General features: G+C 55.7%; 1 protein-coding gene across 2 annotated transcripts in view; it reads right to left on the reverse strand.

Annotated features, from left to right (window-relative positions):
- slc10a1 (solute carrier family 10 member 1) overlaps positions 1 to 12,298 on the reverse strand; it is a 71,726-nt gene extending 59,428 nt beyond the window's left edge. For both annotated transcript variants that reach the window (XR_015080304.1, XM_086003598.1), the window contains exon 1: positions 11,615 to 12,298. Coding sequence is in view for 1 of the 2 variants with exons in the window: in XM_086003598.1 (XP_085859724.1) it covers positions 11,615 to 12,024 (410 nt within the window). In the remaining variant the exon portion in view is untranslated. The remainder of the gene's footprint in view (positions 1 to 11,614) is intronic.
- Positions 12,299 to 20,237: the final 7,939 nt, after the last annotated feature.

The raw sequence follows: 20,237 nt of genomic DNA on the forward strand, positions 1-20,237 counted from the left end.
CACTGCTCCTAGATTCCCCCCCACCCAAAACACTGCTCCTAGATTCCCCTTCACCCAAAACACTGCTCCTAGATTCCCCCCCACCCAAAACACTGCTCCTAGATTCCCCCACACCCAAAACACTGCTCCTAGATTCCCCCTCACCCAAAACACTGCTCCTAGATTCCCCCCCACCCAAAACACAGCTCCTAGATTCTCCCTATCCAAAACACTGCTCCTAGATTCCCCCTCACCCAAAACACTGCTCCTAGATTCCCCACCACCCAAAACACTGCTCCTAGATTCCCCCCCACACAAAATACTACCCCAAGATCCCCCACCCAAAACACTGCTCCTAGATTCCCCCCCACCCAAAACATTGCTCCTAGATCCCCCCCCACCCAAAACACTACTCCTAGATTCCCCCCACCCGAAAACACTGCTCGTAGATTCCCCCCACCCTAAACACTGCTCCTAGATTCCCCCCACCCAAAACACTGCTCCTAGATTCCCCCCCACCCAAAACATTGCTCCTAGATTCCCCCCCACCCAAAACATTGCTCCTAGATTCCGCCCCAACCCAAAACACTGCTCCTAGATTCACCCCACCCCAAAACACTGCTCCTAGATTCCCCCCACCCCAAAACACTGCTCCTAGATTCCCCCACCCCAAAACATTGCTCCTAGATGCCCCCCCACCCAAAACATTGCTCCTAGATACCCCCCCACCCCAAAACACTACTCCTAGATTCCCCCCACCCAAAATACTGCTACTAGATACCCCCCACCCCAAAACACTGCTGCTAGATTCCCCGCCACCCAAAACACTGCTCCTAGATACCCCCCACCCAAAACACTGCTCCTAGATTCCCCCCCACCCAAAACACTGCTCCTAGATTCCCCCCACCCAAAACATTGCTCCTAGATTCCCCCCAACCCAAAACACTGCTCTTAGACACCACCCCACCCAAAACACTGCTCCTAGATTCCCCCCGGCCCAAAACACTGCTCCTAGATTCCCCCCCACCCAAAACACTGCTCCTAGATTCCCCCCACCCAAAACACTACTCCAAGATCCCCCCCGCCCAAAACATTGCTACTAGATTCCCCCCCACCGAAAACATTGCTCCTAGATTCCCCCCACCCAAAACACTGCTCCTAGATTCCCCCCACCCAAAACATTGCTCCTAGATTCCCCCCCCACCCAAAACACTGCTCCTAGATTCCCCCCACCCCAAAACACTGCTCCTCGATTCCCCCCCACCCAAAACACTGCTCCTAGACTCCCCCACCGACCCAAAACACTGCTCCTAGATTCCACCCCGCCCAAAACATTGCTCCTAGATTCCCCCCCACCCAAAACATTGCTCCTAGATTCCCCCCACCCAAAACACTGCTCCAAGATTCCCCCCACCCCAAAACACTGCTCCTAGATTCCCCCCCACCCAAAACACTGCTCCTAGATACCCCCCACCCAAAACACTGCTCCTAGATTCCCCCCACCCAAAACACTGCTCCTAGATTCCCCCCCACCCAAAACATTGCTCCTAGATACCCCCCCCACCCAAAACACTGCTCCAAGATTCCCCCCCCACCCAAAACACTGCTCCTAGATTCACCCCACCCCAAAACACTGCTCCTAGATTCCCCCCCCACCCAAAACACTGCTCCAAGATTCCCCCCACCCCAAAACACTGCTCCTAGATTCCCCCCCACCCAAAACACTGCTCCTAGATTTCCCCTCACCCAAAACATTGCTCCTAGATTCCCCCCCACCCAAAACACTGCTCCTAGATTCCCCCCCACCCAAAACATTGCTCCTAGATTTCCCCTCACCCAAAACATTGCTCCTAGATAGCCCCCCACCGAAAACACAGCTCCTCGATTCCCCCCCACCCAAAACACTGCTCCTAGATTCCCCCCTACCCAAAACATTGCTCCTCGATTCCCCCCACCCAAAACACTGCTCCTAGATTCCCCCCCACCCAAAACACTGCTCCTAGATTCCCCCCGCCCAAAACACTGCTCCTAGATACCCCCCACCCAAAACACTGCTCCTAGATTCCCCCCCACCCAAAACACTGCTCCTCGATTCCCCCCACCCAAAACACTGCTCCTAGACTCTCCCCCACCCAAAACACTGCTCCTAGATTCCCCCCCGCCCAAAACACTGCTCCTAGATACCCCCCACCCAAAACACTGCTCCTAGATTCCCCCCCACCCAAAACACTGCTCTAGATTCCCCCCCACCCAAAACACTGCTCCTTGATTCCCCCCCGCCCAAAACACTGCTCCTAGATTCCCCCCCACCCAAAACACTGCTCCTAGATTCCCCCCCACCCAAAACACTGCTCCTAGATTCCCCCCCACCCAAAACACCGCTCCTAGATACCCCCCACCCAAAACATCGCTCCGAGACTCCCCCCACCCAAAACACTGCTCCTAGATACCCCCCCACCCAAAACACTTCTCGTAGATTCTCCCCCACCCAAAGCACAGCTCCTAGACTCCCCCCACCCAAAACACAGCTCCTAGACTCCCCCCACCCAAAACACTGCTCCTAGATTCCCCCCACCCAAAACACTGCTCCTAGATTCCCCCCCACCCAAAACACTGCTCCTAGATACCCCCCCAAACACTGCTCCTAGATTCCCCCCACCCAAAACATTGCTCCTAGATTCCCCCCCACCCAAAACACTGCTCCTAGATTCCCCCCACCCAAAACACAGCTCCTAGATTCCCCCCCACCCAAAACACTGCTCCTAGATTCGACCCCACCCAAAACACTGCTCCTAGATTCCCCCCACCCAAAACACTGCTCCTAGATTCCCCCCCTCCCAAAACATTGCTCCTAGATTCCCCCCCACCCAAAACACTGCTCCTAGATTCCCCCCCACCCAAAACACTGCTCCTAGATTCCCCCCCACCCAAAACACTGCTCCTAGATACCCCCCACCCAAAACATCGCTCCTAGATTCCCCCCCACCCAAAACACTGCTCCTAGATTCCCCCCCACCCAAAACACTGCTCCTAGATTCCCCCCCACCCAAAACACTGCTCCTAGATTCCCCCCACCCAAAACACTGCTCCTAGATTCCCCCTCACCCAAAACACTGCTCCTAGATACCCCCCCCTGTTGTGTATGTACCTTTAAGGGAAGAACTGGTTTTAGACTGCAGTACCGGCAGTGACCACCCCTGTATAAAAGGCCCTAGCAGGCTTCTGTATTTCAGTCTGACGTTGCCCTCCTGTTCAGTAAAGTACCTGTTAAACCGTTCTCCCGAAGTCCGTGTATTATTGAGGCGCGGACTTTACACCCCCCACCCAAAACACTGCTCCTAGATTCGCCCCCACCCAAAACACTGCTCCTAGATTCCCCCCCACCCAAAACACTGCTCCTAGATTCCCCTTCACCCAAAACACTGCTCCTAGATTCCCCCCCACCCAAAACACTGCTCCTAGATTCCCCCACACCCAAAACACTGCTCCTAGATTCCCCCTCACCCAAAACACTGCTCCTAGATTCCCCCCCACCCAAAACACAGCTCCTAGATTCTCCCTATCCAAAACACTGCTCCTAGATTCCCCCTCACCCAAAACACTGCTCCTAGATTCCCCACCACCCAAAACACTGCTCCTAGATTCCCCCCCACACAAAATACTACCCCAAGATCCCCCACCCAAAACATTGCTCCTAGATTCCCCCCACCGAAAATATTGCTCCTAGATTCCACCCCACCCAAAACACTGCTCCTAGATTCCCCCCCACCCAAAACATTGCTCCTAGATCCCCCCCCACCCAAAACACTACTCCTAGATTCCCCCCACCCGAAAACACTGCTCGTAGATTCCCCCCACCCTAAACACTGCTCCTAGATTCCCCCCACCCAAAACACTGCTCCTAGATTCCCCCCCACCCAAAACATTGCTCCTAGATTCCCCCCCACCCAAAACATTGCTCCTAGATTCCGCCCCAACCCAAAACACTGCTCCTAGATTCACCCCACCCCAAAACACTGCTCCTAGATTCCCCCCACCCCAAAACACTGCTCCTAGATTCCCCCACCCCAAAACATTGCTCCTAGATGCCCCCCCACCCAAAACATTGCTCCTAGATACCCCCCCACCCCAAAACACTACTCCTAGATTCCCCCCACCCAAAATACTGCTACTAGATACCCCCCACCCCAAAACACTGCTGCTAGATTCCCCGCCACCCAAAACACTGCTCCTAGATACCCCCCACCCAAAACACTGCTCCTAGATTCCCCCCCACCCAAAACACTGCTCCTAGATTCCCCCCACCCAAAACATTGCTCCTAGATTCCCCCCAACCCAAAACACTGCTCTTAGACACCACCCCACCCAAAACACTGCTCCTAGATTCCCCCCGGCCCAAAACACTGCTCCTAGATTCCCCCCCACCCAAAACACTGCTCCTAGATTCCCCCCACCCAAAACACTACTCCAAGATCCCCCCCGCCCAAAACATTGCTACTAGATTCCCCCCCACCGAAAACATTGCTCCTAGATTCCCCCCACCCAAAACACTGCTCCTAGATTCCCCCCACCCAAAACATTGCTCCTAGATTCCCCCCCCACCCAAAACACTGCTCCTAGATTCCCCCCACCCCAAAACACTGCTCCTCGATTCCCCCCCACCCAAAACACTGCTCCTAGACTCCCCCACCGACCCAAAACACTGCTCCTAGATTCCACCCCGCCCAAAACATTGCTCCTAGATTCCCCCCCACCCAAAACATTGCTCCTAGATTCCCCCCACCCAAAACACTGCTCCAAGATTCCCCCCACCCCAAAACACTGCTCCTAGATTCCCCCCCACCCAAAACACTGCTCCTAGATACCCCCCACCCAAAACACTGCTCCTAGATTCCCCCCACCCAAAACACTGCTCCTAGATTCCCCCCCACCCAAAACATTGCTCCTAGATACCCCCCCCACCCAAAACACTGCTCCAAGATTCCCCCCCCACCCAAAACACTGCTCCTAGATTCACCCCACCCCAAAACACTGCTCCTAGATTCCCCCCCCACCCAAAACACTGCTCCAAGATTCCCCCCACCCCAAAACACTGCTCCTAGATTCCCCCTACCCCAAAACACTGCTCCTAGATTCCCCCCCCACCCAAAACACTGCTCCTAGAAACCCCCCACCAAAACACTGCTCCTAGATTCCCCCCCACCCAAAACACTGCTCCTAGATACCCCCCACCCAAAACACTGCTCCTAGATTCCCCCTCACCCAAAACACTGCTCCTAGATATCCCCCCCACCCCAAAACACTGCTCCTAGATTCCCCCCACCCAAAACACAGCTCCTAGATTCCCCCCCACCCAAAACACTGCTCCTAGATTCCACCCCACCCAAAACACTGCTCCTAGATTCCCCCCACCCAAAACACTGCTCCTAGATTCCCCCCACCCAAAACATTGCTACTAGATTCCCCCCCACCCAAAACACTGCTCCTAGATTCCCCCCCACCCAAAACACTGCTCCTAGATTCCCCCCGCCCAAAACACTGCTCCTAGATTCCCCCCCACCCAAAACATTGCTCCTAGATTCCCCCCACCCAAAACACTGCCCCTAGATTCCCCCCCACCCAAAACATTGCTCCTAGATTCCCCCCCACCCAAAACACTGCTCCTAGATTCCCCCCCACCCAAAACACTGCTCCTAGATTTCCCCTCACCCAAAACATTGCTCCTAGATTCCCCCCCACCCAAAACACTGCTCCTAGATTCCCCCCCACCCAAAACATTGCTCCTAGATTCCCCCCCACCCAAAACACTGCTCCTAGATTCCCCCCCACCCAAAACATTGCTCCTAGATAGCCCCCCACCGAAAACACAGCTCCTCGATTCCCCCCCACCCAAAACACTGCTCCTAGATTCCCCCCTACCCAAAACATTGCTCCTAGATTCCCCCCACCCAAAACACTGCTCCTAGATTCCCCCCCACCCAAAACACTGCTCCTAGATTCCCCCCCGCCCAAAACACTGCTCCTAGATAACCCCACCCAAAACACTGCTCCTAGATTCCCCCCCACCCAAAACACTGCTCCTAGATACCCCCCACCCAAAACACTGCTCTAGATTCCCCCCACCCAAAACTCTGCTCCTAGATTCCCCCCCCACCCAAAACACTGCTCCTAGATTCCGCCCCACCCAAAACATCGCTCCTAGACTCCCCCCACCCAAAACACTGCTCCTAGATTCCCCCCACCCAAAACACTGCTCCTTGATTCCCCCCGCCCAAAACACTGCTCCTAGATTCCCCCCCACTCAAAACACTGCTCCTAGATTCCCCCCCACCCAAAACACTGCTCCTAGATTCCCCCCCACCCAAAACACTGCTCCTAGATACCCCCCACCCAAAACATCGCTCCGAGACTCCCCCCACCCAAAACACTGCTCCTAGATACCCCCCCACCCAAAACACTTCTCGTAGATTCTCCCCCACCCAAAGCACAGCTCCTAGACTCCCCCCCACCCAAAACATTGCTCCTAGATTCCCCCCCACCGAAAACATTGCTCCTAGATTCCCCCCACCCAAAACACTGCTCCTAGATTCCCCCCACCCAAAACATTGCTCCTAGATTCCCCCCCACCCAAAACACTGCTCCTAGATTCCCCCCACCCCAAAACACTGCTCCTCGATTCCCCCCCACCCAAAACACTGCTCCTAGACTCCCCCACCGACCCAAAACACTGCTCCTAGATTCCACCCCGCCCAAAACATTGCTCCTAGATTCCCCCCCACCCAAAACATTGCTCCTAGATTCCCCCCCACCCAAAACACTGCTCCAAGATTCCCCCCACCCCAAAACACTGCTCCTAGATTCCCCCCCCACCCAAAACACTGCTCCTAGAAACCCCCCACCAAAACACTGCTCCTAGATTCCCCCCCACCCAAAACACTGCTCCTAGATACCCCCCACCCAAAACACTGCTCCTAGATTCCCCCTCACCCAAAACACTGCTCCTAGATTCCCCCCCACCCAAAACATTGCTCCTAGATTCCCCCCCCACCCAAAACACTGCTCCAAGATTCCCCCCCCACCCAAAACACTGCTCCTAGATTCACCCCACCCCAAAACACTGCTCCTAGATTCCCCCCCCACCCAAAACACTGCTCCAAGATTCCCCCCACCCCAAAACACTGCTCCTAGATTCCCCCTACCCCAAAACACTGCTCCTAGATTCCCCCCCACCCAAAACACTGCTCCTAGATTCCCCCCCACCCAAAACACTGCTCCTAGATACCCCCACCCAAAACACTGCTCCTAGATTCCCCCTCACCCAAAACACTGCTCCTAGATATCCCCCCACCCCAAAACACTGCTCCTAGATTCCCCCCACCCAAAACACAGCTCCTAGATTCCCCCCCACCCAAAACACTGCTCCTAGATTCCACCCCACCCAAAACACTGCTCCTAGATTCCCCCCACCCAAAACACTGCTCCTAGATTCCCCCCACCCAAAACATTGCTCCTAGATTCCCCCCCACCCAAAACACTGCTCCTAGATTCCCCCCCACCCAAAACACTGCTCCTAGATTACCCCCGCCCAAAACACTGCTCCTAGATTCCACCCCACCCAAAACACTGCTCCTAGATTCCCCCCACCCAAAACACTGCTCCTAGATTCCACCCCACCCAAAACACTGCTCCTAGATTCCCCCCACCCAAAACACTGCTCCTAGATTCCCCCCACCCAAAACATTGCTCCTAGATTCACCCCCACCCAAAACACTGCTCCTAGATTCCCCCCACCCAAAACACTGCTCCTAGATTACCCCCACCCAAAACACTGCTCCTAGATTCCCCCCCACCCAAAACACTGCTCCTAGATTACCCCCGCCCAAAACACTGCTCCTAGATTCCCCCCCACCCAAAACATTGCTCCTAGATTCCCCCCACCCAAAACACTGCCCCTAGATTCCCCCCCACCCAAAACATTGCTCCTAGATTCCCCCCCACCCAAAACACTGCTCCTAGATTCCCCCCCACCCAAAACACTGCTCCTAGATTTCCCATCACCCAAAACATTGCTCCTAGATTCCCCCCCACCCAAAACACTGCTCCTAGATTCCCCCCCACCCAAAACATTGCTCCTAGATTTCCCCTCACCCAAAACATTGCTCCTAGATAGCCCCCCACCGAAAACACAGCTCCTCGATTCCCCCCCACCCAAAACACTGCTCCTAGATTCCCCCCTACCCAAAACATTGCTCCTCGATTCCCCCCACCCAAAACACTGCTCCTAGATTCCCCCCCACCCAAAACACTGCTCCTAGATTCCCCCCGCCCAAAACACTGCTCCTAGATACCCCCCACCCAAAACACTGCTCCTAGATTCCCCCCCACCCAAAACACTGCTCCTCGATTCCCCCCACCCAAAACACTGCTCCTAGACTCCCCCCCCACCCAAAACACTGCTCCTAGATTCCCCCCCGCCCAAAACACTGCTCCTAGATACCCCCCACCCAAAACACTGCTCCTAGATTCCCCCCCACCCAAAACACTGCTCTAGATTCCCCCCCACCCAAAACACTGCTCCTTGATTCCCCCCCGCCCAAAACACTGCTCCTAGATTCCCCCCCACCCAAAACACTGCTCCTAGATTCCCCCCCACCCAAAACACTGCTCCTAGATTCCCCCCCACCCAAAACACCGCTCCTAGATACCCCCCACCCAAAACATCGCTCCGAGACTCCCCCCACCCAAAACACTGCTCCTAGATACCCCCCCACCCAAAACACTTCTCGTAGATTCTCCCCCACCCAAAGCACAGCTCCTAGACTCCCCCCCACCCAAAACACAGCTCCTAGACTCCCCCCACCCAAAACACTGCTCCTAGATTCCCCCCACCCAAAACACTGCTCCTAGATTCCCCCCCACCCAAAACACTGCTCCTAGATACCCCCCCAAACACTGCTCCTAGATTCCCCCCACCCAAAACATTGCTCCTAGATTCCCCCCCACCCAAAACACTGCTCCTAGATTCCCCCCACCCAAAACACAGCTCCTAGATTCCCCCCCACCCAAAACACTGCTCCTAGATTCCACCCCACCCAAAACACTGCTCCTAGATTCCACCCCACCCAAAACACTGCTCCTAGATTCCCCCCACCCAAAACACTGCTCCTAGATTCCCCCCCTCCCAAAACATTGCTCCTAGATTCCCCCCCACCCAAAACACTGCTCCTAGATTCCCCCCCACCCAAAACACTGCTCCTAGATTCCCCCCCACCCAAAACACTGCTCCTAGATACCCCCCACCCAAAACATCGCTCCTAGATTCCCCCCCACCCAAAACACTGCTCCTAGATTCCCCCCCACCCAAAACACTGCTCCTAGATTCCCCCCCACCCAAAACACTGCTCCTAGATTCCCCCCACCCAAAACACTGCTCCTAGATTCCCCCTCACCCAAAACACTGCTCCTAGATTCCCCCCACCCAAAACACAGCTCCTAGATTCCCCCCCACCCAAAACACTGCTCCTAGATTCCCCCCCACCCAAAACACTGCTCCTAGATACCCCCCACCCAAAACACTGCTCCTAGATTCCCCCCCACCCAAAACACTGCTCCTAGATTCCCCCCCACCCAAAACACTGCTCCTAGATACCCCCCCAAACACTGCTCCTAGATTCCCCCCACCCAAAACATCGCTCCTAGACTCCCCCCACCCAAAACACTGCTCTAGATTCCCCCCACCCAAAACACTGCTCTAGATTCCCCCCACCCAAAACATTGCTCCCAATTGCAAGTAGGCTCACAATGTGTTCACCATCACACTCATCTTTGTGGACCAGAAGGCTATGGGTTTAATTTACACCCAGAGAAATTGAGCTGACACTTAATATTGAAACCAAGACCCTCTGTCTTTCAGAGGTGATGTTATACCAAGTTATTACATTCCTGTAAGCTAGAAAGGTGATTTAGCACGATCATAGAATCATAGAATTGTTACAGCACAGAAGGGACCAGGGATCTGGGTTCGATTCTGGCCTCGGGCGACTGTCTGTGTGGAGTTTGCACATTCTCCCCGTGTTTGCGTGGGTTTCCTCCGGGTGCTCCGGTTTTCTCCCACAGTCCAAAGATGTGTGAGTTAGGTTGATTGGCTATGATAAATTGACCCTTAGTGTTAGGGGGATTAAATACGTGGAGTTACGGGGATAGGGTGGGATATGTGTTGGTGTAGGGGTTACGGGGATCGGGTGGGATATGTGTCGGTGCAGGCTCGATGGGCCGAAATGGCCTCTATCTGCACTGTGGGGTTTCTGTGATTCTGAAGGAGGCCATTTGGCCCGTCGAGCCTGTGCCAGCTCTCTGCAAGAGCACTTCAGCTAGTCCCACTCCCCTGCCTTTTCCCCGTGGCCCTGCTAATGTTTTTCCTTCAGGTACTTATCCAATTCCCTTTGGAAAGCCATGATTGAGTCTGCCTCCACCACCCTTTCAGGCAGTGCATTCCAGATCCTAACCACTCGCTGCATAAAAAGATGGCACCCATTCCCTGGCCAATATTTCTCACGGAAATACCCTGTGCAGAGCTGCACTGTGAATGAGATGTAAAATAAGTGCTTCTTGTTACAACATTTCAAATAAATAATCAAGTGTTAAGATGCTTGCAATGTGAAGTAAAACATATTTTAATGCTTGCAAACCTGGGGGAAAATCAACTGAAAGGAGTTTGCTTCAGCAGCAGATTAATATATCTATATAATACACTTCCTGTCAATTTGTTCTATTATAAATTCGTATATCCACATTTATAATGGAAACTGCTAACTTATCACCCTGTAATGACACCTCTGACCAATGGAGGAGCTGTTGGTGCCACCATTGCTGGGAGGGTGTAACTACAGTGTAACAAGTTTACATCGGCAGTTTCCATTATGAATGTGGGAATGTGGACATAGGAATTTATAGGGGAAATATAAAAATAAGGACAGAATAAATGACTTTAAAACGAGGACGGAATTATATCTGCACACCTGGACCAGTTATCCCCCGCCCTGTATTCCTGCTTCACCCAAGGACCACACTTGGGTTTGATTTTCTGTGCGCAACACTATGGGAGATGGACTGGTAAACAGAAAATATCTCAAAGCACTGATTGATAACGGAATGCTGTGCTACATAATGGAGGATTCTGATAACTGAGTAGTTAACTTGGCTATCACACAATGTTAAACGTTCACTTGAACTAAGGTTCCAAATTTAAAGGGGTATTGTCTTCTTGGGAAAAATATTGGCAAGCCTTTTTTGGCTTGGGGAGAAGAAAAAGCAAACATTTTATTTTTTAGCACAGTGATGGCACAATCAAGCAACACAAAAAAGCACTTTGAGGGCGACTACGTCATTACACGATACATTTGTAAACAAATACAAAAAAGGCTGCCTTTTTAAAAATGAAGACAGCACCCAATTAAAATTTAAGGGGGTGAAATTGGTCTTCATCGAAAGCATGAAATGAGCACTAGCAAATCGGCAGACCGTTTCACATGGCGCCCAATTTTCTTTTCCAAACATTTTGTGTTTTTGCCGAAGACCAATTACACCCTCTGAATCTCTAGAAAAGCCAAGCTTCAGTTGACCAGCTGTTTCATACCTGAGATTCATATCTCCATTCAGTGCCAGTGAGAAAATATTGGAGAGCGTCCCACCAGGGCAGCAGCCACAGATAAGGACAGACAGAGATTCGATGGAGGACAGTCTGAACATCTTGGCAAGGCTGAAGGCTGTTAAGGGCATAATCCCATATTGAGAAAACACTGCAATCAGCACACCCTTTGGTTTCAAAATGTGAACCTTGATCTTTGATAATTCCATCGTGCAGCCCAGCGAGATCATCGTGATGAACAAAACAATGACTGAAAAAACAGAGATGGTTTGATCTATTAGCTTTCCCGTTGGTCCGTCCATCCAACCCACAGTTATGTTTAAGATTGGTGTTGAGTTACCATCCAGGAGCACATTCCAAGCGTCTTTCAGCAAATATTCCTCACTGGTGGTGTTCATTTTGACTCCAAGATTTGTTGCTTTATCCCAAAACCTCTTCTGCTTTGCAGATAAGAATCAAACACACCCCAGAAATGAAACATTTACAGCATTATCAACATTGGGAGATGATTTTGCACAATATAAATCTGCAGTGTATCCTCTTCAAGTGTTTGCAGGCAGCAGAATGCTTCTACAAAATCTGGCAATTCTTCTGAAGTTACGACAGAACGAGTTCCCTCTGGCCAAGTTTGTTTTGAGTTCGGGCTGTGAGTATTAATGAGTGTCCTCACTGACTGTGTTCAGCCCAGCGTCTGAATGGTAACAAAGAACTAGTTATTCAGCTCTTTTTTGGACGCTACATAAAATCTTCTGTAATGGCTCTGATTTAATTGCTTGGAAAACGCAGAGAAAGCAAAAAATGTGACACATCACCAGTTTATTACTGCATGAATGCATTTCTTGAATTCCTGGAGCAGGAAGGTGAAGAAGATGTTCGTCATCAATGTTACAAATGAGTCTAACATGGTATTTTTTTCCGTTCCTGTTCCTTCAATTTTCTCCTCTCCCTTCCAGAAGGATGTGGTCCACACTGGACATGTCTCCCTGGGTACACACTGAGGCATGTCTCCTTGGGTCCACACTCGGGCATGTCTCCCTGGGACCACACTGGGACCTGTCTCCTTGGGTCCACACTGGGTATGTCCCCTTGGTCCACACTGGAGCATGTCTCCCTGAGTCCACACTAGGAATGTCTCCCTGAGTCCACACTGGAAATGTCTCCCTGGGTCCACACTGGGGCATGTCTCCCTGGGACCACACTGGGACCTGTCTCCTTGGGTCCACACTGGGTATGTCTCCTTGGTCCACACTGGAGCATGTCTCCCTGAGCCCACACAAGAAATGCCTCCCTGAGTCCACACTGGAAATGTCTCCCTGGGTCCACACTGGGGCATGTCTCCTTGAGTCCACACTGGGGAATGTCTCCTTTAGTCCACACTGGGCATGCTCCCTGGGTCCACATTGGGACATGTCTCCCTGGGTCCACACTGGGCATGTCTCCCTGGGTCCACACTGGGCATGTCTCCCTGGGTCCACACTGGGCATGTCTCCCTGGGTCCACACTGTGGCATGTCGCCTTTGGTCCACACTGGGGCATGTCTCCCTGGGTCCACACTGGGGCATGTCTCCCTGGGTCCACACTGGGGCATGTCTCCCTGGGTCCACACTGGGCATGTCTCCCTGGGTCCACACTGGGCATGTCTCCCTGGGTCCACACTGGGCATGTCTCCCTGGGTCCACACTGGGGCATGTCGCCTTTGGTCCACACTGGGGCATGTCTCCCTGGGTCCTCACTGGGGCATGTCTCCCTGGGTCCACACTGGGGCATGTCTCCCTGGGTCCACACTGGGGCATGTCTCCCTGGGTCCACACTGGGCATGTCTCCCTGGGTCCACACTGGGGCATGTCTCCCTGGGTCCACACTGGGCATGTCTCCCTGGGTCCACACTGGGGCATGTCTCCCTGAGTCCACACTGGGGCATGTCTCCCTGAGTCCACACTGGGGCATGTCTCCCTGGGTCCACACTGGGGAATGTCTCCTTTAGTCCACACTGGGCATGCCTCCCTGGGTCCACACTGGGACATGTCTCCCTGGGTCCACACTGGGCATGTCTCCCTGGGTCCACACTGGGCATGTCTCCCTGGGTCCACACTGGGCATGTCTCTCTGGGTCCAAACTGGGGCATGTCGCCTTTGGTCCACACTGGGGCATGTCTCCCTGGGTCCACACTGGGGCATGTCTCCCTGGGTCCACACTGGGGCATGTCTCCCTGGGTCCACACTGGGCATGTCTCCCTGGGTCCACACTGGGGCATGTCTCCCTGGGTCCACACTGGGCATGTCTCCCTGGGTCCACACTGGGGCATGTCTCCCTGAGTCCACACTGGGGCATGTCTCCCTGAGTCCACACTGGGGCATGTCTCCCTGGGTCCACACTGGAAATGTCTCCCTGGGTCCACACTGGGCATGTCTCCCTGGGTCCACACTGGGCATGTCTCCCTCGGTCCACACTGGGGCATGTCTCCCTGGGTCCACACTGGGCATGTCTCCCTGGGTCCACACTGGGGCATGTCTCCCTGGGTCCACACTGGGCATGTCTCCCTGGGTCCACACTGGGGCATGTCTCCCTGGGTCCACACTGGGCATGTCTCCCTGGGTCCACACTGGGCATGTCTCCCTGAGTCCACACTAGGAATGTCTCCCTGAGTCCACACTGGGACCTGTCTCCTTGGGTCCACACTGGGTATGTCTCCTTGGTCCACACTGGAGCATGTCTCCCTGAGTCCACACAAGAAATGTCTCCCTGAGTCCACACTGGAAATGTCTCCCTGGGTCCACACTGGGACCTGTCTCCCTGGGACCACACTGGGACCTGTCTCCTTGGGTCCACACTGGGTATGTCTCCTTGGTCCACACTGGGGCATGTCTCCCTGTGTCCACACTGGGGCATGTCTCCATGGGTCCACACTGGGGCATGTCTCCATGGTTCCACACTGAGGCATGTCTCCCTGGGTCCACACTGGGGCATGTCTCCCTGGGTCCACACTGGGGCATGTCTCCATGGGTCCACACTGGAGCATGTCTCCCTGGGCCCACACTGGGGCATGACTCCCTGGGTCCACACTGGGGCATGTCTCCTTTGGTCCACACTGGAGCATGTCTCCTTTGGTCCACACTGGGGAATGTCTCCCTGGGTCCACACTGGGGCATGTCTCCTTGGGTCCACACTGGGGCATGCCTCCCTGGGACCACACTGGGACCTGTCTCCTTGGGTCCACACTGGGTATGTCTCCTTGGTCCACACGGGAGCATGTCTCCCTGAGCCCACACAAGAAATGTCTCCCTGAGTCCACACTGGAAATGTCTCCCTGGGTCCACACTGGGGCATGTCTCCTTGAGTCCACACTGGGGAATGTCTCCTTTGGTCCACACTGGGCATTTCTCCCTGGGTCCACACTGGGACATGTCTCCCTGGGTCCACACTGGGCATGTCTCCCTGGGTCCACACTGGGCATGTCTCCCTGGGTCCACACTGGAAATGCCTCCCTGAGTCCACACTGGAAATGTCTCCTTGAGTCCACACTGGGCATGTCTCCCTGGGTCCACACTGGGCATGTCTCCCTGGGTCCACACTGGGCATGTCTCCCTGGGTCCACACTGGGGCATGTCGCCTTTGGTCCACACTGGGGCATGTCTCCCTGGGTCCACACAGGGGCTTGTCTCCCTGGGTCCACACTGGGGCATGTCTCCCTGGGTCCACACTGGGCATGTCTCCCTGGGTCCACACTGGGGCATGTCTCCCTGGGTCCACACTGGGCATGTCTCCCTGGGTCCACACTGGGGCATGTCTCCCTGAGTCCACACGAGGAATGTCTCCCTGAGTCCACACTGGGGCATGTCTCCCTGGGACCACACTGGGACCTGTCTCCTTGGGTCCACACTGGGCATGTCTCCTTGGTCCACACTGGGGCATGTCTCCCTGGGTCCACACTGGGGCATGTCTCCCTGGGTCCACACTGGGGCATGTCTCCATGGGTCCACACTGGGGCATGTCTCCATGGGTCCACACTGAGGCATGTCTCCCTGGGTCCACACTGGGGCATGTCTCCCTGGGTCCACACTGGGGCATGTCTCCCTGGGTCCACACTGGGGCATGTCTCCTTTGGTCCACACTGGGGCATGTCTCCTTTGGTCCACACTGGGGCATGTCTCCTTTGGTCCACACTGGGGAATGTCTCCCTGGGTCCACACTGGGGCATGTCTCCCTGGGTCCACACTGGGGCATGTCTCCCTGGGTCCACACTGGAGCATGTCTCCCTGGGTCCACACTGGGGCCTGTCTCCCTGAGTCCACACTAGGAATGTCTCCCTGAGTCCACACTGGGACCTGTCTCCTTGGGTCCACACTGGGCATGTCTCCTTTGGTCCACACTGGGCATTTCTCCCTGGGTCCACACTGGGAGATGTCTCCCTGGGTCCACACCGGGCATGTCTCCCTGGGTCCACACTGGGCATGTCTCCCTGGGTCCACACTGGGCATGTCTCCCTCGGTCCACACTGGGGCATGTCGCCTTTGGTCCACACTGGGGCATGTCTCCCTGGGTCCACACAGGGGCATGTCTCCCTGGGTCCACACTGGGGCATGTCTCCCTGGGTCCACACTGGGCATGTCTCCCTGGGTCCACACTGGGGCATGTCTCCCTGGGTCCACACTGGGCATGTCTCCCTGGGTCCACACTGGGGCATGTCTCCCTGAGTCCACACTAGGAATGTCTCCCTGAGTCCACACTGGAAATGTCTCCCTGGGTCCACACTGGGGCATGTCTCCCTGGGACCACACTGGGACCTGTCTCCTTGGGTCCACACTGGGCATGTCTCCTTGGTCCACACTGGGGCTTGTCTCCCTGGGTCCACACTGGGGCATGTCTCCCTGGGTCCACACTGGGGCATGTCTCCATGGGTCCACACTGGGGCATGTCTCCATGGGTCCACACTGAGGCATGCCTCCCTGGGTCCACACTGGGGCATGTCTCCCTGGGTCCACACTGGGGCATGTCTCCCTGGGTCCACACTGGGGCATGTCTCCCTGGGTCCACACTGTGGCATGTCTCCTTTGGTCCACACTGGGGCATGTCTCCTTTGGTCCACACTGGGGAATGTCTCCCTGGGTCCACACTGGGGCTTGTCTCCCTGGGTCCACAGTGGGGCATGTCTCCCTGGGTCCACACTGGGGCATGTCTCCCTGGGTCCACACTGGGGCATGTCTCCCTGGGTCCACACTGGGGCATGTCTCCCTGGGTCCACACTGGGGCATGTCTCCCTGAGTCCACACTAGGAATGTCTCTCTGAGTCCACACTGGAAATGTCTCCCTGGGTCCACACTGGGGCATGTCTCCCTGGAACCACACTGGGACCTGTCTCCTTGGGTCCACACTGGGCATGTCTCCTTGGTCCACACTGGTGCATGTCTCCCTGGGTCCACACTGGGGCATGTCTCCCTGGGTCCACACTGGGGCATGTCTCCATGGGTCCACACTGGGGCATGTCTCCATGGGTCCACACTGAGGCATGTCTCCCTGGGTCCACACTGGGGCATGTCTCCCTGGGTCCACACTGGGGCATGTCTCCCTGGGTCCACACTGGGGCATGTCTCCTTTGGTCCACACTGGGGCATGTCTCCTTTGGTCCACACTGGGGAATGTCTCCCTGGGTCCACACTGGGGCATGTCTCCCTGGGTCCACACTGGGACATGTCTCCTATGGTCCACACTGGGGCACGTCTCCCTGGGTCCACACTGGGGCATGTCTCCCTGGGTCCACACTGGGGCATGTCTCCCTGGGTCCACACTGGGACATGTCTCCTATGGTCCACACTGGGGCATGTCTCCCTGGGTCCACACTGGGCATGTCTCCCTGGGTCCACACTGGGGGATGTCTCCCTGAGTCCACACTAGGAATGTCTCCCTGAGTCCACACTGGAAATGTCTCCCTGGGTCCACACTGGGACCTGTCTCCTTGGGTCCACACTGGGCATGTCTCCCTTGGTCCACACTGGGGGATGTCTCCCTGAGTCCACACAAGGAATGTCTCCCTGAGTCCACACTGGGGCAAGTCTCCTTGAGTCCGCACTGGGGAATGTCTCCTTTGGTCCACACTGGCATGTCTCCCTGGGTCCACACTGGGACATATTTCCCTGAGTCCACACTGGAAATGTCTTCCTGGGTCCACACTGGGGCATGTCTCCTTTGGTCCACACTGGGGCATGTCTCCCTGGGTCCACACTGGGGCATGTCTCCCTGGGTCCACACTGGGGCATGTCTCCTTTGGTCCACACTGGGGCATGTCTCCTTTGGTCCACACTGGGGAATGTCTCCCTGGGTCCACACTGGGGCATGTCTCCCTGGGTCCACACTGGGGCATGTCTCCCTGGGTCCACACTGGGGCATGTCTCCCTGGGTCCACACTGGGGCATGTCTCCTTGAGTCCACACTGGGGCATGTCTCCCTGGGTCCACACTGGGGCATGTCTCCCTGGGTCCACACTGGGGCATGTCTCCCTGGGTCCACACTGGGGCATGTCTCCCTGGGCCCACACTGGGGCATGTCTCCCTGGGTCCACACTGGCGCATGTCTCCTTGCGTCCACACTGGGGCATGTCTCCCTGAGTCCACACTGGGGCATGTCTCCATGAGTCCTCACTGGGGCATGTCTCCCTGGGTCCACACTGGGGCATGTCTCCCTGGGTCCACACTGGGGCATGTCTCCTTTGGTCCACACTGGGGCATGTCTCCTTTGGTCCACACTGGGGAATGTCTCCCTGGGTCCACACTGGGGCATGTCTCCCTGGGTCCACACTGGGGCATGCCTCCCTGGGTCCACACTGGGGCATGTCTCCCTGCGTCCACACTGGGGCATGTCTCCTTGAGTCCACACTGGGGCATGTCTCCCTGGGTCCACACTGGGGCATGTCTCCCTGGGTCCACACTGGGGCATGTCTCCCTGGGTCCACACTGGGGCATGTCTCCCTGGGTCCACACTGGGGCATGTCTCCCTGGGTTCCCACTGAGGCATGCCTCCCTGGGTTCACACTGAGGCATGTCTCCCTGGGTTCACACTGGGGCATGTCTCCCTGGGTCCACACTGGGGCATGTCTCCCTGGGTCCACACTGAGGCATGTCTCCCTAGGTTCACACTGGGGCATGTCTCCCTGGGTCCACACTGAGGCATGTCTCCCTGGGTCCACACTGAGGCATGTCTCCCTGGGTTCACACTGGGGCATGTCTCCCTGGGTCCACACTGGGGCATGTCTCTCTGGGTCCACACTGGGACATGTGTACCTGGGTCCACAATGAGAAATATCTCCCTGGCTCCACACTGAGACATGGGTCCCTGGTTCCATACTGGGTATGTCTCGCTGGGCCTACACTGGGACATGTCTCTCTGGGTCCATACTGGGGCATGTCTCCTTTGGTCCACACTGGGGAATGTCTCCCTGGGTCCACACTGGGGCATGCCTCCCTGGGTCCACACTGGGGCATGTCTCCCTGGGTCCACACTGGGGCATGTCTCCCTGGGTCCACACTGGGGCATGTCTCCCTGGGTCCACACTTGGGCATGTCTCCCAAGGTCCACACTGGGGCATGTCTGCTTTGGTCCACACTGGGGCATATCTCCTTTGGTCCACACTGGGACATGTCTCCTATGGTCCACACTGGGGCATGTCTCCCTGGGTCCACACTGGGGCCTGTCTCCCTGGGTCCACATTGGGGAATGTCTCCTTTGGTCCACACTGGGGCATGTCTCCCTGGGTCCACACTGGGGCATGTCTCCCTGGGTCCACACTGAGGCATGTCTCCCTGGGTCCACACTGGGGCATATCTCCCTGGGTCCACCCTGGGGCATGTCTCCTTGGGTCCACATTGGGGCATGTCTCCTTTGGTCCACACTGGGGCATGTCTCCATGGGTCCACACTGGGGCATGTCTCCCTGGCTCTACACTGGGGCATGTCTCTCTGGTTCCACACTGGGGCATGTCTCTCTTGGTCCACACTGTGACATGTGTACCTGGGTCCACCATGAGAAATGTCTCCCTGGCTCCACACTGAGACATGGGTCCCTGGGTCCACACTGGGTATGTCTCGCTGGGTCCACACAGGGGCATGTGTACCTGGGGCCACAATGAGTCATGTCTCCCTGGGTCCACACTGGGGCATGGCTCCCTGGGTCCACACTGGGGCATGTCTCCCCGGGCCCACACTGGGGCATGTCTCCCTGGGTCCACACTGATGTATGCCTCCCCGGGTCCACACTGGTGCATGTCTCCCTGGGTCCACACTGGGGCATGTCTCCCTGGGTCCACACTGATGTATGCCTCCCCGGGTCCACACTGGGGCATGTCTCCCTGGGTCCACACTGGGCATGTCTCCCTGGGTCCACACTGGGACATGTCTCCCTGGGTCCACACTGATATATGTCTCCCCGGGTCCACACTGGGGCATGTCTCCCTGGGTCCACACTGGGGAATGCCTCCTTTGGTCCACACTGGGGCATGTCTCCCTGGGTCCACACTGGGGCATGTCTCCTTTGCTCCATGCTGAGGCATGTCTCCCTGTGTCCACACTGTGGCCTGTCTCCCTGTGTCATCACTGAGGTATGTCAGTCTGAGTCATCACTG

The sequence above is a fragment of the Somniosus microcephalus genome, chromosome 12, assembly GCF_052327205.1.
Source record: "Somniosus microcephalus isolate GS21.2 chromosome 12, FLI_Smic_1.0, whole genome shotgun sequence".
NCBI lineage: Eukaryota > Metazoa > Chordata > Chondrichthyes > Squaliformes > Somniosidae > Somniosus > Somniosus microcephalus.